The 19,831-nt window shown below is 48.4% G+C and overlaps 2 protein-coding genes across 6 annotated transcripts in view; both read right to left on the bottom strand.

Moving 5' to 3' along the window:
• Positions 1–8,276, bottom strand: part of sh3pxd2b (SH3 and PX domains 2B) — a 28,323-nt gene extending 20,047 nt beyond the window's left edge. For 3 of the 5 annotated variants that reach the window (XM_084697726.1, XM_084697728.1, XM_084697724.1), the window contains exons 1-2: positions 7,959–8,275; positions 5,586–5,666 (exon numbers count right to left, since the gene is read on the bottom strand). In XM_084697726.1, the coding sequence (XP_084553852.1) occupies positions 5,586–5,666; positions 7,959–8,030 (153 nt within the window). In that variant the 5' untranslated portion in view covers positions 8,031–8,275. Of the gene's footprint in view, positions 1–5,585; positions 5,667–7,958 lie in introns of all 5 variants that reach the window. The other 2 variants (XM_084697723.1, XM_084697727.1) reach the window with 2 other exon arrangements.
• An 87-nt stretch (positions 8,277–8,363) lies between these two features.
• On the bottom strand, positions 8,364–11,740 carry LOC146288284 (leukocyte cell-derived chemotaxin-2). The gene is made up of 4 exons (XM_084697729.1): positions 11,558–11,740; positions 11,379–11,472; positions 10,878–11,023; positions 8,364–9,408 (listed from the first exon to the last, which is right to left on the bottom strand). The coding sequence occupies exons 1-4, from the start codon at positions 11,652–11,654 to the stop codon at positions 9,242–9,244; spliced, it is 504 nt and encodes a 167-aa protein (XP_084553855.1). The 5' UTR covers positions 11,655–11,740; the 3' UTR covers positions 8,364–9,241.
• Between the last annotated feature and the right edge of the window lie 8,091 nt (positions 11,741–19,831).

Below are 19,831 nucleotides of genomic sequence, written 5' to 3'. Positions count from 1 at the left end.
TTGCTCTCTGGGTAGGCAACATATGGTTTGTGGCCTGTTAGCAAGAGCCCACTGACATAGTGGAACATTTCTGCTCTCCCTCTCTCTTAAAGTCCAGTACGCTGCACTCTTCCCAGTGTTCCCATCGTTCTATAGGTCGTTTTCCGCCCGCCCCGCCAATAAAGGGCCTTGCCTCCTTTCTCTGACGGCCCATCTTCTCTGTTCCAGGGGCCAGCTGCAAGCCCCGCCCCCCCCCAACAGCGGTGGTCCAATGAAAACACACCTGGGTGGGTCAGCCAACGAACCTCGAAGCTCTTTTGTCTCCCAAAAGCCCCGCTCAGCAACAAGGGGTTCACGAGTGTTCTGACACCCGTCCAGCTGAAGCAGGAAAACACTTGAAGGCCACAGCTGAGAGACCTGTTGTATGCCCGCGACCACCGCACAGCCTACAGGTGTTCTGAGGTGGCCTGGATTCCGTTTTCGGAAGGGGTACTACAAAATTTGGAAGCCTAAAGTGTGTCGAAAAAGACTGCACTGCTGGCTTGTACTCAGACTGATAACTGGCATGTATGCTGTGGCCTTGTTCCAGAGGCCTGCTAAGGTCAGTGAGAGAAGAAAAATAGGAACGCTTCATATTTCTTATTACATTCAATGCAGGTCTGGGATGTCAAAGTCAGAACCAGGCCGTTTTATAGCTATGAATAACAAACTTCAGACTCCATGCTAACTTAAGGCAAATTCATTTAGCTTGTGTTGTCGACAATGGGCCTTCCCATGCTATAGATTTATGTGCTTGTTTTCAATGTTGCGCAGACCAAAACTGAACTTAGTCAACATTCAAGCTTGTGATGTGGCCAGCCAGCTTGGATGCCATTTGGTTCGAGGTGGCTGGTGACGTCATGCCTCGTCACTGCTCGCATCGCGCTTCCTCAATTCATGGAAAATTACTGCTGAGCCATCAAACGGCCGGTGCAGACAGAAACCTTGGCGTCCATGCCACAGCGGAGGGCTAGGCTGACAGATTTGGCTGGGCGGGGGTGGAGGTGGGGGCTGAGAGCAGTCAAACAGACCTCCCTTATGAGGCATGAGGCCTTGACCCCCGCTGAAGGGGCCTTGTGTAAAGGGGCGCCTAGTTTCAAGGCTCCCAAATAGTTATGACACGGTTAGGGAATTCTCGTGAATTCACGTTTTCTTTTGTGACCGGACGGTGAGTTACTTGACCCTGTATCTGGATGATCCGATTGTATATATTGGATCGGTCCTAGAGATTCCTTTCCACACAGCTGTCGTAAATGAGGCGATATCTGCTCGTCCCGCTGCACACATGGTCAGAGAGAGAGAGACACTAACAGTGTGTCGTTGGTAAAGCCAGAAGCAGCAGAGGAGAAATTGGAGAAGTGGGAATGGGGAATTAGGGATTGGGAATGGGAGTACTCGGACACTAGATACTGACAAAGGCTTTGGGCAAATCAGATCAAGGGATCGACATCAACGAGGCACAAGATGCTTTACTTTTGCCAGGTTTAGTCTGATTCTGCTTGGAATGACTGTACAACTGGAGATAAGTGGTTTGTTGTTTAGTGCTGTGGTCAAGCACATAACAAGATGGTGAATCCAATATCTAATATAAGAATCACTCAAATCAGATCAAGGGATCGACATCAACGAGGCACAAGATGCTTTACTTTTGCTAGGTTTAGTCTGATTCTGCTTGGAATGACTGTACAACTGGAGATAAGTGGTTTGTTGTTTAGTGCTGTGGTCAAGCACATAACAAGATGGTGAATCCAATATCTAATATAAGAATCGCTCCTTCTGTCAAACAAAAACTGGACATATTTCAATTCTGAGCCCACATGAAACCCATCTGTCTGGCTGAAAACACAGTTTCCTTTTTACAGGACAGCTTGACTGTAAGTGCTGGAATACACACAGAAAGCAAGTGAGAGGAGTGAGAGAGAGAAAAAGACAGACAGACAGAGACACAAAGAAAGAGAGGGAGAAATCAGAGACACCGATAGAGAAAGAAAATACCCTGCCACACCGTAATTGTGAGCATACTCTGAGCAGACACACCCTGTCTCTCCCCGTCTGCTTCCCCATCAGTCTGAAACCACGGAACACGTCTCAGGCCTGTAATCAGAGGTGCCTGGACGAGGAGAGGAATCTGACGGGAGCAGAAACATTTGTCTGTCTGTCTTCTCCCAGCCCTCCGTCGACGCCAGATGATTCAGACGTGGGGTTCCCAAAGACGGTCGGAGCCCGCGCCTGGGTTCTGAATGGAGTCTGACCTCACTGGAGCAGACAAGGCCTTCCTCAGTGGACATCGTCACATGACACGATCAGTTCCAGGACAAAATGTCCCAGGGAGCAGTCTCCCGTCAGACGTTGTTGTCGATCGGACAGATTCCTTTTCGGTCAGAGAGACTAATATAATTTGCACGGGGTCATTTGTCTCGTTCATATCCTGTGTGACTGCACGGCACGGCCTTGGAACACAGGCTGGCTGGTGATGACATGAGGAGACGGGGCATTCTCACTGAGGGATCCGAATGAGCGGGAGGAAGGCGACAAACTCTCTTTTTTCTCTTTCGAGAATGTCAATGGCAGACTGCACATTCCTGCACGGTTCCCTTTGCAGAGCGTTCCTCTCATACTCCCATGTCTCCTCTCCAGCGACATGCCACACGTCAGGCCCCGTGACCAAGGAGCTGCATTACTGAAACAAGCAGCAATGCAGGTAAGAGACGGCAGAGGAAATATTGGGAGGTATGTGTCACAAACAGTAGGCCTGTCCTTAACTGTCCAGTGCCTAAAAAACAAACATGCCATATCCAGCTCTTAAATGGTTGGCGTTTTCAACAATTGTTTTGGATCTGACAGAGTGCTTCAGCGGCATGTTTGCAAAAAAGCTTCGGTTTAGGGGAGTCAATGAGTCATGTTCCCTGAAATGACTGGTAACATCCACTATTTGTTTCTTAAGTGGAGCTGTGAGCAGGGGCTGTACGTGTGTGAAGCAACGTCAACACAACAGGAGGAGACCGGGTTGAGACACGCGGTTTCCTGTCACTGTGTCTGCCCTCCCAGCTATGTGCTGCCTCAGCAACACACTGGCTCCCAAACTGCTGATTCCTTAAAGCGTAGAAAACATCGTAAAAAACAAAGAAGAAAACGGGAAGAATTATGAAACGGTGTAAGAAAACCCCCCTGCCTATCGAGTCTGGCATGGTGAAGAGTAAGGGTCGGAGTTTTTCTTTCGAAACCACATCCAGCTCCGCCCGTCATAAACAGAAAGGATGAGGCAGCTGAAAGGCAGCGATGGACAAATGAAGATTCACCGATCCACTCGCACACTCCAATCTTGCGCAATTTTCCTTCTAGAGTTTAGTGCCACTAAACCTCCTAAGAATACATTTATAACACACACAACCGTATATAGTGCCCGTTTATGGACGTTGATATCTTTTGATTCAGCATTGCGTAAATGAGAGCATATGCCATCTGTAATTGCTACCAGATCCTAACATAGGCCTTTTGCTTGGGACAAAGTTTATTGCATCAGAGACCCAGGTTATTGTGCACTGGAGAATCGAGGGCTAATACTGCTGGTGTGCTCTCACAAAACAGGCTACTCTGACATTTCTGCGAGGCAGTTTGCTGTTTCCACTTTCGAATGGTGTTGTCGACTGCATGCGGAAAGTATGCGACAGATATAGGATGGCGAGGAGAACGTAGAAAGGTGTCGGCCACTATATCCTTGCAACAACTGTGTGTTGATCTGTGTGTTAAAGACGTAGCTAGGGCAACGGAACTCAAGGGAGAGAGAATAACGCCAAACGGGACACGTGGACCGCATGGAAAGAGAACGTAGTGGCAAGGAAACTGAATTTAGAAGGCAACTTTAATGAGGAGGATTTCCATCATTTCAATGCGGGTCGGGCATCCGCCAATGACAGTTAGCGTGTCTGATGAAGATGACCCTAGACCTGCTGCAACCGCAGTGTCCCGCGGCGCGAGAGGTGTCGTCTTGAACGCCCTCTCGTGTGTTGCACGTTGCATAGCTCGTGTGACCCTTCTGGCACGGCGTCAAGGAATTGAAAGCGCCACACGCCTGCGGAGGTGATTGGGGAGGGATAAACTAAACACCGTGCGGAGCTTGTCGGCGTGATTGTTTGGATGTGGTCGCTTTAGTGGGACCGAGTGGTTTTCAGACTTCACCATCAGGTGAGTCCTTTAGGGCTGTGGGGGGGAGGGGTCACGGGTCATTCGTGGAGGATAGTTAATGATACTAATGATACTACCGGTAGATGATCAAAGAATGTGAGAGGCAGAGAATGAGAAGGATAGAGAGATGTGGGAGGGGGTGGGGGGGAGTGACAACGCCAGGACACCTCAACACAATTTCCTGTCCAGGGTTGGCATCTCAGAAGATCATCACCGACTGACTGACTATTCCTATACAACTAGCGAGGATGAATTACATTTTGGCTGCAGTGAGTTATTGTCTTCCTTCGTGTTTTTATTGCAAACAAACACAGCACACAAAACTTGGAAGCAATAATCAAACTTTTTCATTACAATCCAGAGACGCTCAGCTTCAGTCTCATTTCTTAATTAAGTACTACAGCGTGGTAGAATGCACTCATCCCAACAGTGCATATAACTTGGTGACAACTACTGCATATAACTCTAAGGTGTTATCACAGTTTATCGCTCGACGTGTAGCCTTTATCTCAGTCAGAGACAACCCATGGCTGACTCCCATCCCCCTGACAGTATCATACACCACGGCCAATCCTCTGAGCTGATAAGATCTGGTGTAATCTCAATCTGCCATGAGGCTTCTCTGAATCTCCCTCGCCACTCTGCACACCCACCCACAGACTGTCAGCAGAGCAAGCGGGAAAACAGCAGAGTTGAAGGCCCCCAGAAATGTCCTCCTTATCTGCCCTGTCTCCACAAAAACTTTGAAGGTACATGGAAAGAGCAATGTGAGGGAGTTTTGTAGGGAACTATGATGAATATGGGGGAATTTTCAAAGCAAAGTATTGTTTCAGTATATGTTTACTGTATATTCCACACTTTTGAGTGCACTTGTCAGTGTCTGTGTGCTTCTATCAGGGTGATGGAGGGAAGTACAATGGAATAGTCAGCACTGATTGATCTAACACGGGCCTCTATAACCCAAGGAAGAACTGAAACCTATCTAGTATGCCTCCCTTCCATAGTGTATCAAAACCGTGACGTCGAGACCCACCACACATTTCTGTGGTCATTTGTGCAATCCAAGCTGCGCTCGTTTTCCATCTCTCCTTCTCACACGGTGCAATTACCCACGTCACACTGCTGCAACAGGCCTGTGACCAACAGGCCGATATGGTGCCCTCCCTGTTTTGGAGCTTTGCTCTTGTAAAACGTCCATTATAGTAAACATCCCTGTCTGGCCTCGTCATATCATTGCAGTCGGCACAGGGAGGAAACTGTTTTATATTTATAGTAGTCCAATTCATGAGAATTGACAATGAGCAGAGACACCTCGTCACGTTGAATATAGTTTGGCATCCAACAAGTACCCCAGTTTCTGCCCTGCTCCCTCTCCCTCTTACCTGGAGGTCGAAGAACTTGCTGTAGCGCCGGAAGATGACCTCAGTACTGCCATCGCTCCAGCACACTTTGATGATGTAAACCTGAAAGGGACAAAGAGGCAAGGCTGTAACAAGATGTCTGGATCAATGAAACACAAAGCGCTGATGTGTAAGAGTGTCACAAAGTGGAGAGGGAAAAAGGGAAACAATTCCAGGCTTGGGGGGGTCCGGAACAATCTGGAAGAACAGGCCTGACATGGCCGCCACTGGTCAATTTGTATTTAACAGGGCCCACTCGGATACCTTTTTATGGGGCTCATCATTTCTGGGAACTGTCCTGGTAGGAGGTACTATTTCTTTCTACTAGTCTTCTAATTCAGGACATCCTCATCATGCTTTGGACAATGGAGGCTGAGTATATATTCCACGATCATAGATCATGTGACTCACTCAGGGGTGATGGTGATCACACCATCTGTGAAAACCACAGGTCCCCACATAAAGGGTGATGAAACGAGTTGCCGATGTCATCATTTCCATCTCCAGACACAGGATGGACATCCTGGTACATGATCTCACTTCCTACACCAGCCGACCACTATTGTCATTTTAAAGGGCAATGTCACTCGTGAGGTATACCATCTGGTGCCGCCGCCGCATTTCTCGTTACTACCAACTCCATTCAGTTGTCAAGTCGACTAATCATGGCCTGTTGGCTGGTAACCAAGCGCAACAAATGCAGACTTTTGAAAGAAAGACTTTTGAAAGAAGGAAGAAAGAAAGAAAGAAAGAGAAGCTGGGAGGTGATTGGAACCTCCACGGTGGCAGGGTCTGGCTGAAGGCTTCTGTTGGCCTGCCTCCCAGGCCCTTCCCCTGGGGGACTGTTCTACCACGGCTCCCTGTAGCGACCACAGCGCCGCCCACCACCGTCACCAGCATGAACACACTGTGCGTCTCGGGATATTACAAGTTCACGGTATTCGAAACAATTTCACGTCTGGCTATTTGGGCATCCGCACCGTTCAGGAGCAGCTTGTCAACAACACGAGGTGTGTGGTCCCTGCAGGAGTTTGAGCTCGCAACCCCCCTCCCCCCCCGCCCTGGAGGAGCTGAGCGCCCCCGACGGTCCGTAACGCGTCACGGAGGAGCCGAGGGCAGGCGACCAGGAAACCGGTCGAGCGTTAAGAGGCAGATGGAGAAAACACGGGACCTCAGGAACCAACGTTCGGTTCTTTGGCGATGCTCGCGGTACGACGGCCGCTGGACGTCCACCCCTCCTCCTCGTCGCCGCATGGCGGGGGCACAGCCCGGCCAGGCACCAGCCGCCGCCGCAACGTTCATGGGGTCTTGCCAGTTGACATTTACCAGTCATGAAAAACGTAAAATGTTGCACTAAGTAAATAAATAATGAGCAAATTAAAGTATCTGCACCTCTGAAAGCCCCCCCTCCCCACCACCCCCATTTCCCCTGACTCCCAAATACCACCACACAATATTTCATTTAGGGCCCCTGAGTTGATAGAGGATGATAGTAATGGAAACAACATTAGGAGGATGCACTGGCTCCCAGCTTTATTGCCAAAGCTGCTTTCCAACCTTTCTGTCCCACGTGAAGTGAGCTTTTTCAAATTAAGCTTTGGTGAAAGAATATGTTAGTATTCAAGACCACAGACTGGGCCAGACAGTAAGTTATATCGGACATTCCCTGTTCAAACATTCCACCAAGGCTCTATGTACACAGTACTAACCAGTGACCTTCTGAGTAGATGGGTGAATAGGAAAGTAGCATGCTTCCTAAGGCTGTATGCTTCAGAGCCCTGTCTGGTTTCTAGTTGTTTTTAATGGGAGCCTGAAGGCCTTACAATCAGGGTTTCCCAGTCTGAACAACAACAGGGGTCGACATAACTCTGGAACAGGAGCGGAAACATCTTAATATTATCACGTTATTACAATAGCATATTACACAAAAGCAACTGAATGTGCATATTGCACCGCTGTCTAGTAGAAAGATAAAGGAAAGGGTTTACAAAATACATATATATTTAAATAGGCTACAAAGGACACGCTGCTTCGCCTGTCTCTTTATTTCCAGATGTTGACATGCAAGCCAACAAAAAAACATCTGGATTAAATCAAATCAACAAACCCCACACCTTTAAAACAAAAGGCTTAAACTACGATCAGCTTCACTTTTCTTAACATGGATTACAACAAAGATAATATGATACTACTCTTGCATCGACTATTTGGGTAAGATGTAACTTGATACTCCCTTTGTTTTTACTTTTCCTCTGTAGAGAACGTGTAAGCATTTAAAAACTTCGATAAAGCGGGAGCGTCTGGTACCATAAGATTCCGTGTGGTTAAAAAAGGGGACGCAACTTGTTGACTTACATAGTGTTTATTCGGATTTCTCCTTTTCTGGACATCTTGAACTGTTACTTCGTGCACGGTCCGCCTTGGCATGATCTCCTTTTCTCTGTGCCTCTAAAAACAGTAGTCCGGTATTTAGCGATCAAACGCGAATGACAAAGTTTATGCACCAAACCTCTGTCATTCGTGCCGGTCGGATCCGTTATAGCTGAATGTAACAATCGAGATTTGTCATAAATGGTCCACGTCAGACTTCCTGTACCACATTCAGTCGGTTCTTTAAGCTTTCTTGCCCTTCACCGTTTCGTCCCGTCTCGTTGTAGGTCTCGACCAAACTCCCAGCCTATCCTAGCTCACCAACTCCGGTTTAATGACTGGGTTGCTGCTAAAGACCAGCCCTCTGACTCATCAAAGTAGTGGCCTTGTATCACTCAGCAAAGTAGTCCTTGATTTATTAATGATCCTGTGTGTGAACAATACAAATACATTGCCAGAGTAGAATCCAATTTTATAATTCTTTCAAGAACAAATCCCTTACATATCACCTAAAATAATTTCAAAAGCTGGCAACATCTTGCCTTAAATTAAAAACAGCGACAGGACAAAGTATAAAACAATCACGGTGGGACTTGAATTCCACATGTGAATCCCTTCAAATCACACAGATGTAGCCTATGCTTAAACATAACACAGTGTGTTATCACAAGGTGTAGACAAACAACTAATGGGGTTGTTAGTATTCACGAGCAGGGAGTGTTTAAAGCTCATGCAAACCATTACTTTGTAAGAATGATGGACCAATCAGCATCACTATCTTTGTGTCTAATGCTTGCATGAAACCGGTCATTTAAATTACAAAAAACACAATATGTTATGATAATATTTCATGTAAAAAAAAGAAACATTTAAAACAGGAGGTCTGCATTTTATCACCAGTTCATGAGTTCAAAATCAACTCAGGTAAACCTTATAACATGCACTTTATAATAGAACTTTAAAAATAAGGTGGTTACACAGCACAAAGTACAATAGCACCATCTTGTGGTATATTATATGCAATGCACATCATCAGATGCTTAATTGGTATTGCCCTCTGCTGAGCAAAAAGGGAAATTGCATATGTTTCAGTTTCTGCGACGCTTTGCTCAGAAGCTCTGGAGTTACACAAAAGGCGAGGCGTTAGACCAAAGCTAAGAGGTCAGACTGAAAGGGCAAAGGGCCAGACAACGGAGAGGGTTCACTGATATAAAAGTCCAGGAAGACCTGTAAGGCAAGAGGTGACAGTGAAGGTGAAATGGGAGAGGTCAAATGAAGGGTGTGGCGTCGGACTGGTCACACATCTGCAGCTGCATGTGGGAGGTGATGCCAGAGAAGCGCTCCTGCAGAGGCAGCAGGTAGCCCAGGGCCTCCCCCTGCCTGACTGGCCCCATGGAGCGGTACGGACGCATGTTGAAAAGCATCACACAATGCTCTGCAAGCCAAACACAGGACACAGATACATATTATGACCTGAATAAAATACAATAAAAAATGAATTTGTATTCTATATATACATACATACATATATATATATATATATATATATATATATACACATACATACATATATATACATTTCTTTTTTTTATTACAAAAAACACTAAAAAAAGAGAGACCTGTATTTGATGTCAGTTTAAATTCTGGGTAATATGGTTTTAACATGCAGTGCTCAAATGGGGTTTTGGAGTATTTTTCTGTTCAAGGGTTTAAACGCTGTTTAAAAACACTGTAGGGGTATACGGAAGAGATCAGGTTACAGGTGATGCCCAACACTCAATGAACACTTTCATCCACTGACTACAGTGTGCGTTCAAGAAGGTAGCGAGCGCACCGTGCTTTAGGCTTTTACTCATTTGTTTGGACCCCAGATGCAAAAGGGCTTGTTTTTTGAAGTGCTGACAGCAGAGTAAACGCGTGGATGGCCCTCTCACTCTAACCACTCCTGGAAAAAACGTCAACAAAAAATGTGCCAAGTTGAGTTCCAGCTGAAAATATAATAGCTTGTATACAACAAAAAGCCCCTGCAAATCTTTTTATGACTCTGTCCTTTATCACTGTTCTCCAGTCAGCGGGCGTGTGTGTGGTGTCTCTGATGCATAATCAAGCTTCAGTTGCACCGAGATGAAAGACTCTGATGGAACATAATGCAGTTCAATTAGAGGTAGCGAGAAAGATGTTGTTTACTCATCTCAGCATGGAGCTCATCAAGGCAGGATGCACTGGGCACACAAGCACACACACACACACACACGCACACACACACACACACACACACACACACACACACACACACACACACACACAAGTACACACACACACACACACACACACACACACACAAACCCACACACGTGTTCACACCCAGGGACACACCTACGCACTCCCGGACGAAGGCTAATGTAGATGCATGGCCTAGCCCCTAATGGCTGCCATTATGGAAGATCATTATACGTGAGCTTCCTTTGATGGGCTTTCAGAAGCAGGCAGGTCCATGTGTCAAAGGGGACCCAGAGTTCAGTTAGATCTCACGTTCTCTACACCAACCTGGCTAATCCCTCCAAGTCGCTCCGTGGATCCTGTATAATGAGCCCCCAGGCTCACCCCTGCCCTGCGTTTCCATTCCAGCCCTGCCACAATGCTAACAGCGGCTACGAGAAGTTGCGAGGGTTAGAAAGAAGCACATTTCTTCCTCAGAGCTACGGATTAGGAATAAAGAGTTGCACTGTTTGTAGGAACTGTCTCGGGAGGATCCTATATGGAAGATGACTGGAGAAAATCGTTTTTGTAAGCAAGAATGGGGCTTGTTTACTTCCCCACGAAGATATTTCTACTGCAGCACGCTTGGTTGAGCTCCTTAGAGAGGTCGATTGGAAGTGCTGGACGAGTGGTCGAGGTGCTCACCCGAGTTGAGGAGTTTGACCCCGTCGTACTGCATTCCGTCGGGCCCGGCCCGGCCCACCAGCCCCCCCAGCGTGCCGGAGAACGGAGCGTTGATGATGCCGTAGTCCTCGCACACCACGTCCACAGCCTTGTGGAGACCGTGGCCTCTGTCAGGGGTGAGGGGTAGAGAGGGTAGAGAGGGAGGACGCCATTTTTAACCCCCACTTGGTCAACCTCTTCTGAGATAGATGATCTGTTTGGTACTGTCGATGTCCCCCAAAAAGTGGAGAGTGACTTGTGTTCAAAGGTCATTCTGGGGCTCACGGAGTAGAAGACCGTGTGGTCTCAAAAAGGGGCGGGGTTTGAATCCGGCCTGAGTCATTTCCTGCCTGTCTTCCCCTCCATTCACCCCTACATTTCCTGTCTCTCTGTAATTGCAACTACCACTAGCAAACAGAAATGCCTTCAAAAGTATGTATGTAAAAAGTTATTTTGTGGATGACTCAGTCTGAGGTGAAGTACCTGTTTGAGTTGAAGGCCCCACAGCCGAACACATCACACGCCCTCACTCTGTTGTTATGGTGTCCCGCACACAGGACACTCCACCCTCCCGAACCTTCAGAACATGCCAGAGGACATGACTACCCCCGCACAACATTAAGATCTGTGGTGTGTGTCTGTGCGTGCGTGTGTCCGATCACCTGGCATGCAGCACTGACGTGTCTTTGCCCCGGCACACTTGTTTTTGACGTCGTGTCCTTGGCAGATATATCTGCTGGGCTGGCAAATGCCCCCCATGTCGGCGCAGCCGAGGTCATTCCGTGGCCCCTCGCCACGTTTCGGACTCTGCCCGCCCCCTTTGGGCTTTGGCTTTAGGCTCAACGTTTTGCTCCTCTTGCCGTTTCCTGCCGTCCGATTCCTCCCCACCTCCTCCCCACCTCCAGCTTTCTTTTCCCTCCTCACAGAGACGGCCCTTTTCTCTTCCCTTTCCAGAGCAAGCCCGGAAAGCAGGACTTGCGACACAAAGAGACAGACCCAACAGGGCGAAGAGAGAGACGGAGAGAGGGATCAAGTTGGCCCATTTTGGAAACATGCTCTGAATCCGCCCGCCCCGCCCCCCCGCCTCCCCCTCTCTACCCCCGACGAATAAAACGGAATTTTGGATCATGACTTGGAGCTAAAATCTCAGGGAGGATTTTTCCAGATGATCTGCAGCCTCAAAGGCAGGGGATCAGAGCTCATGTTGGGGGGGGGGGGGGGGGATGTGTTTGCTGACGCATGGCGTTTTAATCCCAGCCAGGACCAAACATTAGTGTTTGATCTTCATTAAGACCTGCTACCCTCAGCGCCACAATGAATATTGCAATCACTGTGCTTGGCACCTGAGCACGTAGGCCGGCCTTCTAATTGAAATGAGCTGCTTATCACTGGAAGGCCTAAATGGACTGTGCTGAAACACAATTTTCCCCTGCCAAGAGCAATGCCATGGTTACAGCGAGTTGCTCCAGCGAGGGTGGGCTTTGAAATGGGATTCTGCTCAAGTGGCTTTTTCTCAGCACAGCACAACGCAGCCTGGGCGGGCTTGGATTTGGACCGTTGCTTATTCCTGTTGTCTTTGTCCCCCCCCCCCCCCCCCCAGGGATGAAAAACTGCCAGATTCTGGTATATAGGGTTAGTATATAGACCACACTTCAAGGCGCGTAGCATCCCTTTTGTGACCTTATCTCTCGCACACTTTTCCGCTTTCTAATAAGACTACGCTCAGACAATTTCCCCGTCAGTCTTCCACAAGCTTTTCTTGCTCTGTCTGGAAGTGCCCTGGGTTAGATGCAATTAATCTAATGTTGCATGAAACACTCAATCATGCTTTAAGTACCCATGCAGTAATTCCCCCAATAAGCCCCAGCCCCTCAGGGTTCAGTTTACATGCACTTACAAGCTGTTAATAATGTTATACAATTCTTGAGTGATAGTTTGGGGCAGGCATAGTAGATTCCTGTCCTTTCCTATATATTTTGTGATTGAGCTGAGTCATACAAATACATTTGAACAGATGTGGGTTCTATGAGACATATTAAGTCAAGTTTTGATTGCATTTTTTATGAGTAATCCTCATGAGGGATGCAGTGATCTTCGGAATGCCAGAAGTCCGGGACTCCGTCTAGACCCAGCACTCGACAGAATGGAGAATCAGGGGCCAATTAAGAAGCCCGTTTCTAAGATACTTACAGCAAGCAAGAAGAACTGAAAGAAGGGAGGGTGTCAACCGCATGCCGGCAGAGTGGTACTCCAACACCTCCAACACCTGCAGGAAAGACCAGGTAAGTTGTGTCCTTGGGCAAGGCACTTCACCCTACTTGCCTCGGGGGGAATGTCCCTGTACTTACTGTAAGTCGCTCTGGATAAGAGCGTCTGCTAAATGTTTAAATGTAAATGTAAGACCAGGAACAAAAGCAGGCATACAGTTTTGTTTGCGAGATACAGAATGAAGCCTCTCTAGAATGGATACACGTCTACGTGGATTGTCAGAGTTAAAACACAAGGCTTTGGTATTGGTAGTAAAAGGAGTGCATTGATACGTACCAGTCGAGCAGAGTGGAGGAGGCGCAGTGCGAAGGGAGAGTCACACAAAGAGGAGACTGTTGGAAAAGCAGGTCAGCCCACTGCGCCACTCATCGGGCCACAAGACGTTCCGCCCCAGTCAATATTGATATTGGCCCTTGAAAAACGTATCCCTTGGTCTTAGTCTGGCCTGAAGTGACACATTTAATGTGGGACCTGGCCTTGCGGGAAACTGCTGCTGCTACTACAGCTAACAGCCATACTGCTTCTGTCGAGAGGGTCCCAACTGGAAATGAGTTGAACCACTATCTATTCGGGTGACACTAATGCGTCATTAAATTAGTTGTTAATAAATGTTACATTGTCATCCTGCAGGAACTACTTGTGATGTGGACCATTATTTTAAAGTGACACACGTTAACTCCTCACTAATTACTCAAGAGTTACCTTGTCATCCCACAGTAACTGTAATCTGGACCATTATTTCAAAGTGAAAAACATGTTAACACCTCACTAACATGTCACTTCACAAGATCTACAACATAAAACAACTGCAGTGATTGGATACATTTTTTTTTTTATTACATGAGCTCCTAACTCACTCATTGACGTTGCACCAGTATAGGTTTATGGAAAACATGACATGGACCGGCCGTGATTTGATATTTTCTGAGCTGGAGAAAGACCAAATAGCAGACACATCGAAAATGCCCGCATAATCATACAGTATGATCAAATATTGGGGAGGACGTATCCCATAATCATACAGTAGGCCCCTATGATCAAATATTGGGGAGAAGTGTCCCATAATAATACAGGGCCGTGTTGTAACGTTAATCATAAACTGGTTTCCACAAAGAACTCTTTTCAGGCACAAGCTTCTGAAATGTTATGACCATGTTAAGAGTAAAACAACACAATTGTTCACTTTTTAGACGTTACTTTTGTGATTAGTAATTCATTGGTTATTCTTTCTTATTTGGTCATAGTTCACAAGTAGTTCTCAATGAGGATATATTTATTTAGTAATAATCAAATACCTACCAAGGAACTACCTTTGTACTAAATTCTCTCTTACTTACTGCTTAGTTAATCTTGGTTCCATATTAGTTAATAGTATTAAATTCAGTTTTAATGTAGAACAACCTATTACTTCCTGCACAGCTACTCATTAACAACGGACCATTGTTACCGAATCGTCTTCACGTTTCTCTGTCGTGAGAGGGATATAGCGTCGTGCCAAACGTGAGGTTGTCTCTCGGTGAGACGTGTCGTGTGCGCTTGTTTTGCACGCATGCTGCCGACGTTTGTGTCTTGCAGCATGGGGGTTCCTCTTGCGAGTGCCTCCGGCCGTCGCCTGCCCCCTATCACAACTCCTCCTTAACAAGATACAAAAATCCATTATCTTCAAGCTCACTGTAGTCTGCATCAGTGCGGCATCTCTCATGCCATGATTAGCCTGAAGCGTCACACAATGCCGCTCCAGTCAATCAATACGAGGAATATAAGCCCCACTCTAATCTCAAGCGTTCAGCTGCAGGCACGTGCTTGTTCTGTGCGATAGAGATGACCCGTGTTGCCTGGCTCACTGGTCAGCCACCAGGCCTATCAGCTCTGGCCGGGCAGTTTGTCCCTTGTCACTGTACGATAGCCACTGCCCTTCAAGTGACCAGAGAGTTCGAGCCGAGCTGGTGTCATTGAGTGGTGTACGTGTGAGAGAGAGAGGGTGTGCACGTGTGCGTGCACGGAATCCTAACGCAGGGGAGAAAGGGGTTCGGTGGCAGCCAGAGAATTGAGCCTTTTCAGCCGAGCGACTTCAATAATCAGATACCTCGGCCGTGGATTAGGCTGATGGACCATATGGCCGGGAACGAGGAGAAGGAGAGACGGAGGGAGGGAGGAGTGGGGAAGGGAACGGGGGAAATGGGAAGTGGGACGTGACATGATGGAAATCTGAAGAGCCATCCGTCATCCGCCTCAGTCGGCGCGGCGCGCTTGGCAGCGAAAGGGTGTATTGACTCAGAAGTGGCCTTTGATAAACATTGGTGCTTAAATAGGAACATTCATCAAACTCCTCCGAGGCTCTGAGTGACATTTCACTCGGGCTCCTCTCTCCGTTTGCTCTGGCATTTTCAAGAGAGAGAGAGGGAGAGCGGAAGAAGAGAGGAGGAGAGAGAGAGAAGGAGAGAAAGAGGAGAGATGCCACAAGTGTTTCCTAGCAACAGTCCGCCGCAACTCCCCCCACACACACACACACACCTACCTCGCCCTCCCCCCCCCACCCGCCTTTTGGATCCAAGTTGCGGCACTGCACCACATCTTCCGTGAACAGACCTGAAATAAACCCTACGCCTCCCACCTGCCACCTCTTCCCCCCCTTTTTACTGGGTGCCGGGACAGCATCGGGTAGCATTCAAGTGCCGGGCGCTGCCCGTGAGGGGAGAGCGAACAGTGGGACAAGACGGAAAGCACAGCCCTGTTTGGGAGAGCCCGATGGGCAGACGAGTGAAGAAAAAGATCTGTGTAACGTCTAACCTCTTTTACGTAATCAGAGTTAACCAGGCTGGCTGAGTTTTCCTCTCGATAGAGGGTGAAAAAAAGCTGTCACACCAAGCCGTCTGTGAGAAAGGCCGGTGTTGATGATGGATCGGGGCTGTGTCTGGGTTTACATCAGCTATCTCAACCCACAACCCAGTCATGCCCACTTGGAGAAGTCAATTTGTAAACATACTTTAGGGACTCTGGGAGGGGGTTTAGTAAGCCAGACTGCCTTCAGGCAGAAAGAAGCAGGCAATTCCATCACCGGACAACAGGGGGCACTGTGGCCTGTCTAACGGGCTTCGGCTAACAATGTTCTCATGAAGACCGGAGGAAGGCCTTGGAGGATGGTGAGTGGACCAGGCTGTGGTCAAAGCACACGCCTGGCTCTGGTCTTCTGGTGAAAAGAGCAACATTCCACATTTGAAAACACTCTCCACAAATGCAGCGTGACTCAGCATAACCTTGGGCTGAATATGAACTCTGCCGAGCTCAAATGTTAGGAGCATAAGAGTCTCTGTTTAACTGCTGTTGAAGGGCTCTCGAAATCGGCGCGGCTGGATCTCCGCGTGCATGGCCACGTCGAGAATTTGGCCCTTCGTCCGTGTGAGCGCCATTGAGACATTAAGGTGAGACAGTGTTTCAAAGGGGGACAAGTGGTTTCCCCTTGACACCCTCCATTCGAGTGGATTTCGAGTTGTCACTTCCTGAGAGAGAACTGAACCGAGCCGTGCGACGTGCAGGCCGTCCGACGAATGTGGCACGCGCCACGGTCGATCGGATGTCAATCAGAGCGGGATGCGAGCGATCGCAACGGACGGAAGGACGGGGGGGGGGGGGGGGGAGCGTGTGAGTCCATTGCAGGACACATCCTTCGGCTTTAATGGAGAGGAAGAGCAAGTGAGGAGAGAGGAGAGGAGAGAGGAGGAGGAGTAGAAGGAGGAGGAGAGAGGAGGAGGAGGAGGAGGAGCAGAGAGGAGGAGAGAGGATGAGGAGAGAGGAGCTTTGCCGTCTGCCGTGTAGAACCAGGAAGCCAGTCAGGGGGAGGTGAAGAGCATGCACATCCACTGCAGGCCACATCCTTCTGCTTTGATGGAGAGGAAAAGCGAGGGAGGAGATTGGAGCAGGAGGAGGAGGAGAGAGAGGAGCAGCCTGCCGTGTAGAACTCGGTTGCCGGTCAGGCGCACTTCCATGTGATCTCTGCAGGGTCTCTCAAAGAAGAATGGCAGCCATTTGAACCTGTTTTTTTTCGACATAGCAGGAAATGTATTCAGACTCGCATCTGTTCAAGGGAAGCCTCCAGCATGGTTTCCATCGCTCTCTCTCCCCTCACAGTTTAACAGTTGCTGGACAACAGGTGGTCAGTCTGTTGCTGGCTGCACAGCAACTCCCCTGTCAGGGGTGTATCAAGCTTGGGTGAAGAAGCTGTTGAAGACGTTTGAATTGGATTGAAGGCATGCTAAAAGCTACCGTGTCTCAGACCATGTGCTGTTTTTCTTTTCACTCGTGTTGCCCCGTGCTTTGTTGAGGAGGAAGGGTTGCGTCTAAACCTTGTGGGAAAGTCGAATGTTTCTTATTTTCTATCCTGCTTCTGTCCTATTACACCGGCATGATGGGAATTTGTGATTTCCACATTTCTTGATTTCTCTCTCTCTCTCTCTCTCTCTCTCTCTCTCTCTCTCTCTCTCTCTCTCTCTCTCTCTCTCTCTCTCTCTCTCTCTCTCACTCAATCTTTCTCATTCTCTCCCCTCCCTTTTTTTCACTGTCCTATCCCCCCTCTCTTTTTCCCTCTCTTTCTTTCTCTTTCTATCTCTGGGTCTCTAAATCTCTCTTTGTTTCTCTCTCACTTTATGACTGTCTCTTTCTGTCTTTGGGTCTCTCTCTCTGCCTTCTTCTCTATGTCTCTCTCTTTCCCTCCTTCCCTGTCTCTCTCTCTCCTCTCTACGTCTCTCTCTCTCTCTCACACATGCAACATCTCATTTAAAACTCTGTTCATTAAGAAGCATCTAATTACACCCACATGATGTGTAATTACAGTATTTTACATCACACTTCCCTGATAAAAGTCCTTCCGTTCAGACTGTATTACAACTAGCTTGGGACCACCTAGCTTCACTCACAAAAGCCCAAGAGATCCTGGCATACTTGTTGAACTGACGCTCCGATGTAATCCACATTTTTTCACCTACTGTTGAATCCAAGCAGATATGGTCGAGGCTAATAAAGCACGATGCATCAGCAAAAATTTGGGAATCACAATTTATCTTCTCAGAGACGTACACGGACCAAGCCAGATATCTACTGTATGCGTGGAGGAAGCCCCGCTGATAACATCAGCCAGCTCAGTTGAACCCTGAAACAGTGTGTGGAGCTCTAGAGGACAGAGGAGATGAAGCTTTCCGATAAAGAGAGGGTTTTCGGGGGGGCAGTACACCTTCCGTGCCTCTAGGTGGCAGAAGGGCCCCACGGCTGGGGGGCCTGGGAGCGGGGGACGGTGGGCAAGGAGAGTGGGCGAGCGAGCGTCGCATGATGCAGCATCGGGGAACTCAGAGGTTAATTAGGGAGTTAGCTCATGCAAGGGAACGTGATCGTTCGGATAGCGAGCGGAGAGACAGGGGAGGGGGGGGGGGAGGAGAAAGAAAAAAAACCCTGTTTGCTTATTAGTAATCTGCACTATCACATTTCCTCGCCTTTTTCATTTATGGTTTCTGTATTGAAATGTCCATTTCTGTCACCGTCCTGGCTGCGACGAACGAGCCTTGGCAGAAAAGAGCTTGTCTGAGTGGAATGACGGCCCAGACAAGAGAGGGCCGTCTCTTGTCCCTTTGCGGATCTCACAACAACAGGCGGCAACAAGTCCTGCGGAGAACGACCTATAAGCAAAACAATAGTCTCTGGCGTCAAACAATTCCTTCATTCGTCAAAGGTTGCCGGTTGGAGTACCAACCCTATCTTGGCTCATTGTCGTTTCCGCGTACAAATTCAATTGCTCTGGATTTCATCATCAAACGCACGGCTGGTGAAAGATCGGTGTGCGCACGTACCGCAGCGTGAGCCGGTAGATAGCGTAATGTGCAGAAAGCACGGCAAAGCTAGGGATATAAAGCTAGGGCTTTGATCAGCGGTCACCCATCCAGAGCCCCTCCCGGGAGAGATCACAGAGCCGGGAGAGAGCAGGACGAGGGGAGCTCGCGGAGGGCTTCAGAACACAACGGGAGGATGGGGGGGGGGGGGGGTCTGTGTGCGTGTGCGCCACAGGGTTCAGTCTGGGTTTGAATCAGCTCTGTCATGCCCATGTGGATGTGCAAACACACTCCGGATGCCAGGCAAACAAGTGAGGGACAAAGACCGGGCAAGAAATGGTTGCCACGTTGCATAATCCAATTCACTCAACTGAGTTTTCAGCAGTACATGGCTACACGGCCAAGTGGCTCTCTGAAGCATGCTTGCTGCATAATTAATAACAATCACCGTTGTGTAAACCGGCGGTATCCCTTTAAAGAGTTGGAGAGGTGAGGCGAGAGGAGGCCAGGAGCTGCAGTGTGGTCTGACTTGTCTGTGGTTTCCCGTCGGCCGCACGGCTGCCAGCAGATGGCTGGAGGAGGAGAGACGAGGGACTGGCGTCACTCCCTCCTCCCCCCTCCCCCCCTGCCCTCTCCCCCATTGATTCCCCAGACCCATCGCTCTCCACCCCTGTGGCGAATGCATTGAAGACAAGGAGTTACAATCTGGAGAGAACTGTTCAAACATGTACACGCGCAGAGACGACCAAACAGACACACAAACACACACACACACACGCACACACTCTGGAAATACAATAAGCATCCACCATCGAGACTAAGATCTGTGTGTGTGTGTGTGTGTGTCTGTGT

The sequence above is a fragment of the Hypomesus nipponensis genome, chromosome 5, assembly GCF_054491055.1.
Source record: "Hypomesus nipponensis isolate SF chromosome 5, ASM5449105v1, whole genome shotgun sequence".
NCBI classification, from domain to species: domain Eukaryota; kingdom Metazoa; phylum Chordata; class Actinopteri; order Osmeriformes; family Osmeridae; genus Hypomesus; species Hypomesus nipponensis.
Note: the sequence above shows the minus strand (reverse complement) of the source record. Positions and strands in the feature narration are given on the sequence as shown.

Excerpts from the sequence above, each read along its gene's own strand:
- LOC146288284 (XM_084697729.1), bottom strand. The coding sequence starts at position 11,654 with ATGGGGGGCATTTGCCAGCCCAGCAGATATATCTGCCAAGGACACGAC. Across the intron at positions 11,473-11,557 it reads ACGTCAGTGCTGCATGCCAG|GTTCGGGAGGGTGGAGTGTC; the intron begins GTGATCGGACAC and ends CATGTTCTGAAG. Across the intron at positions 11,024-11,378 it reads GGGGCCTTCAACTCAAACAG|AGGCCACGGTCTCCACAAGG; the intron begins GTACTTCACCTC and ends CACCCCTGACAG.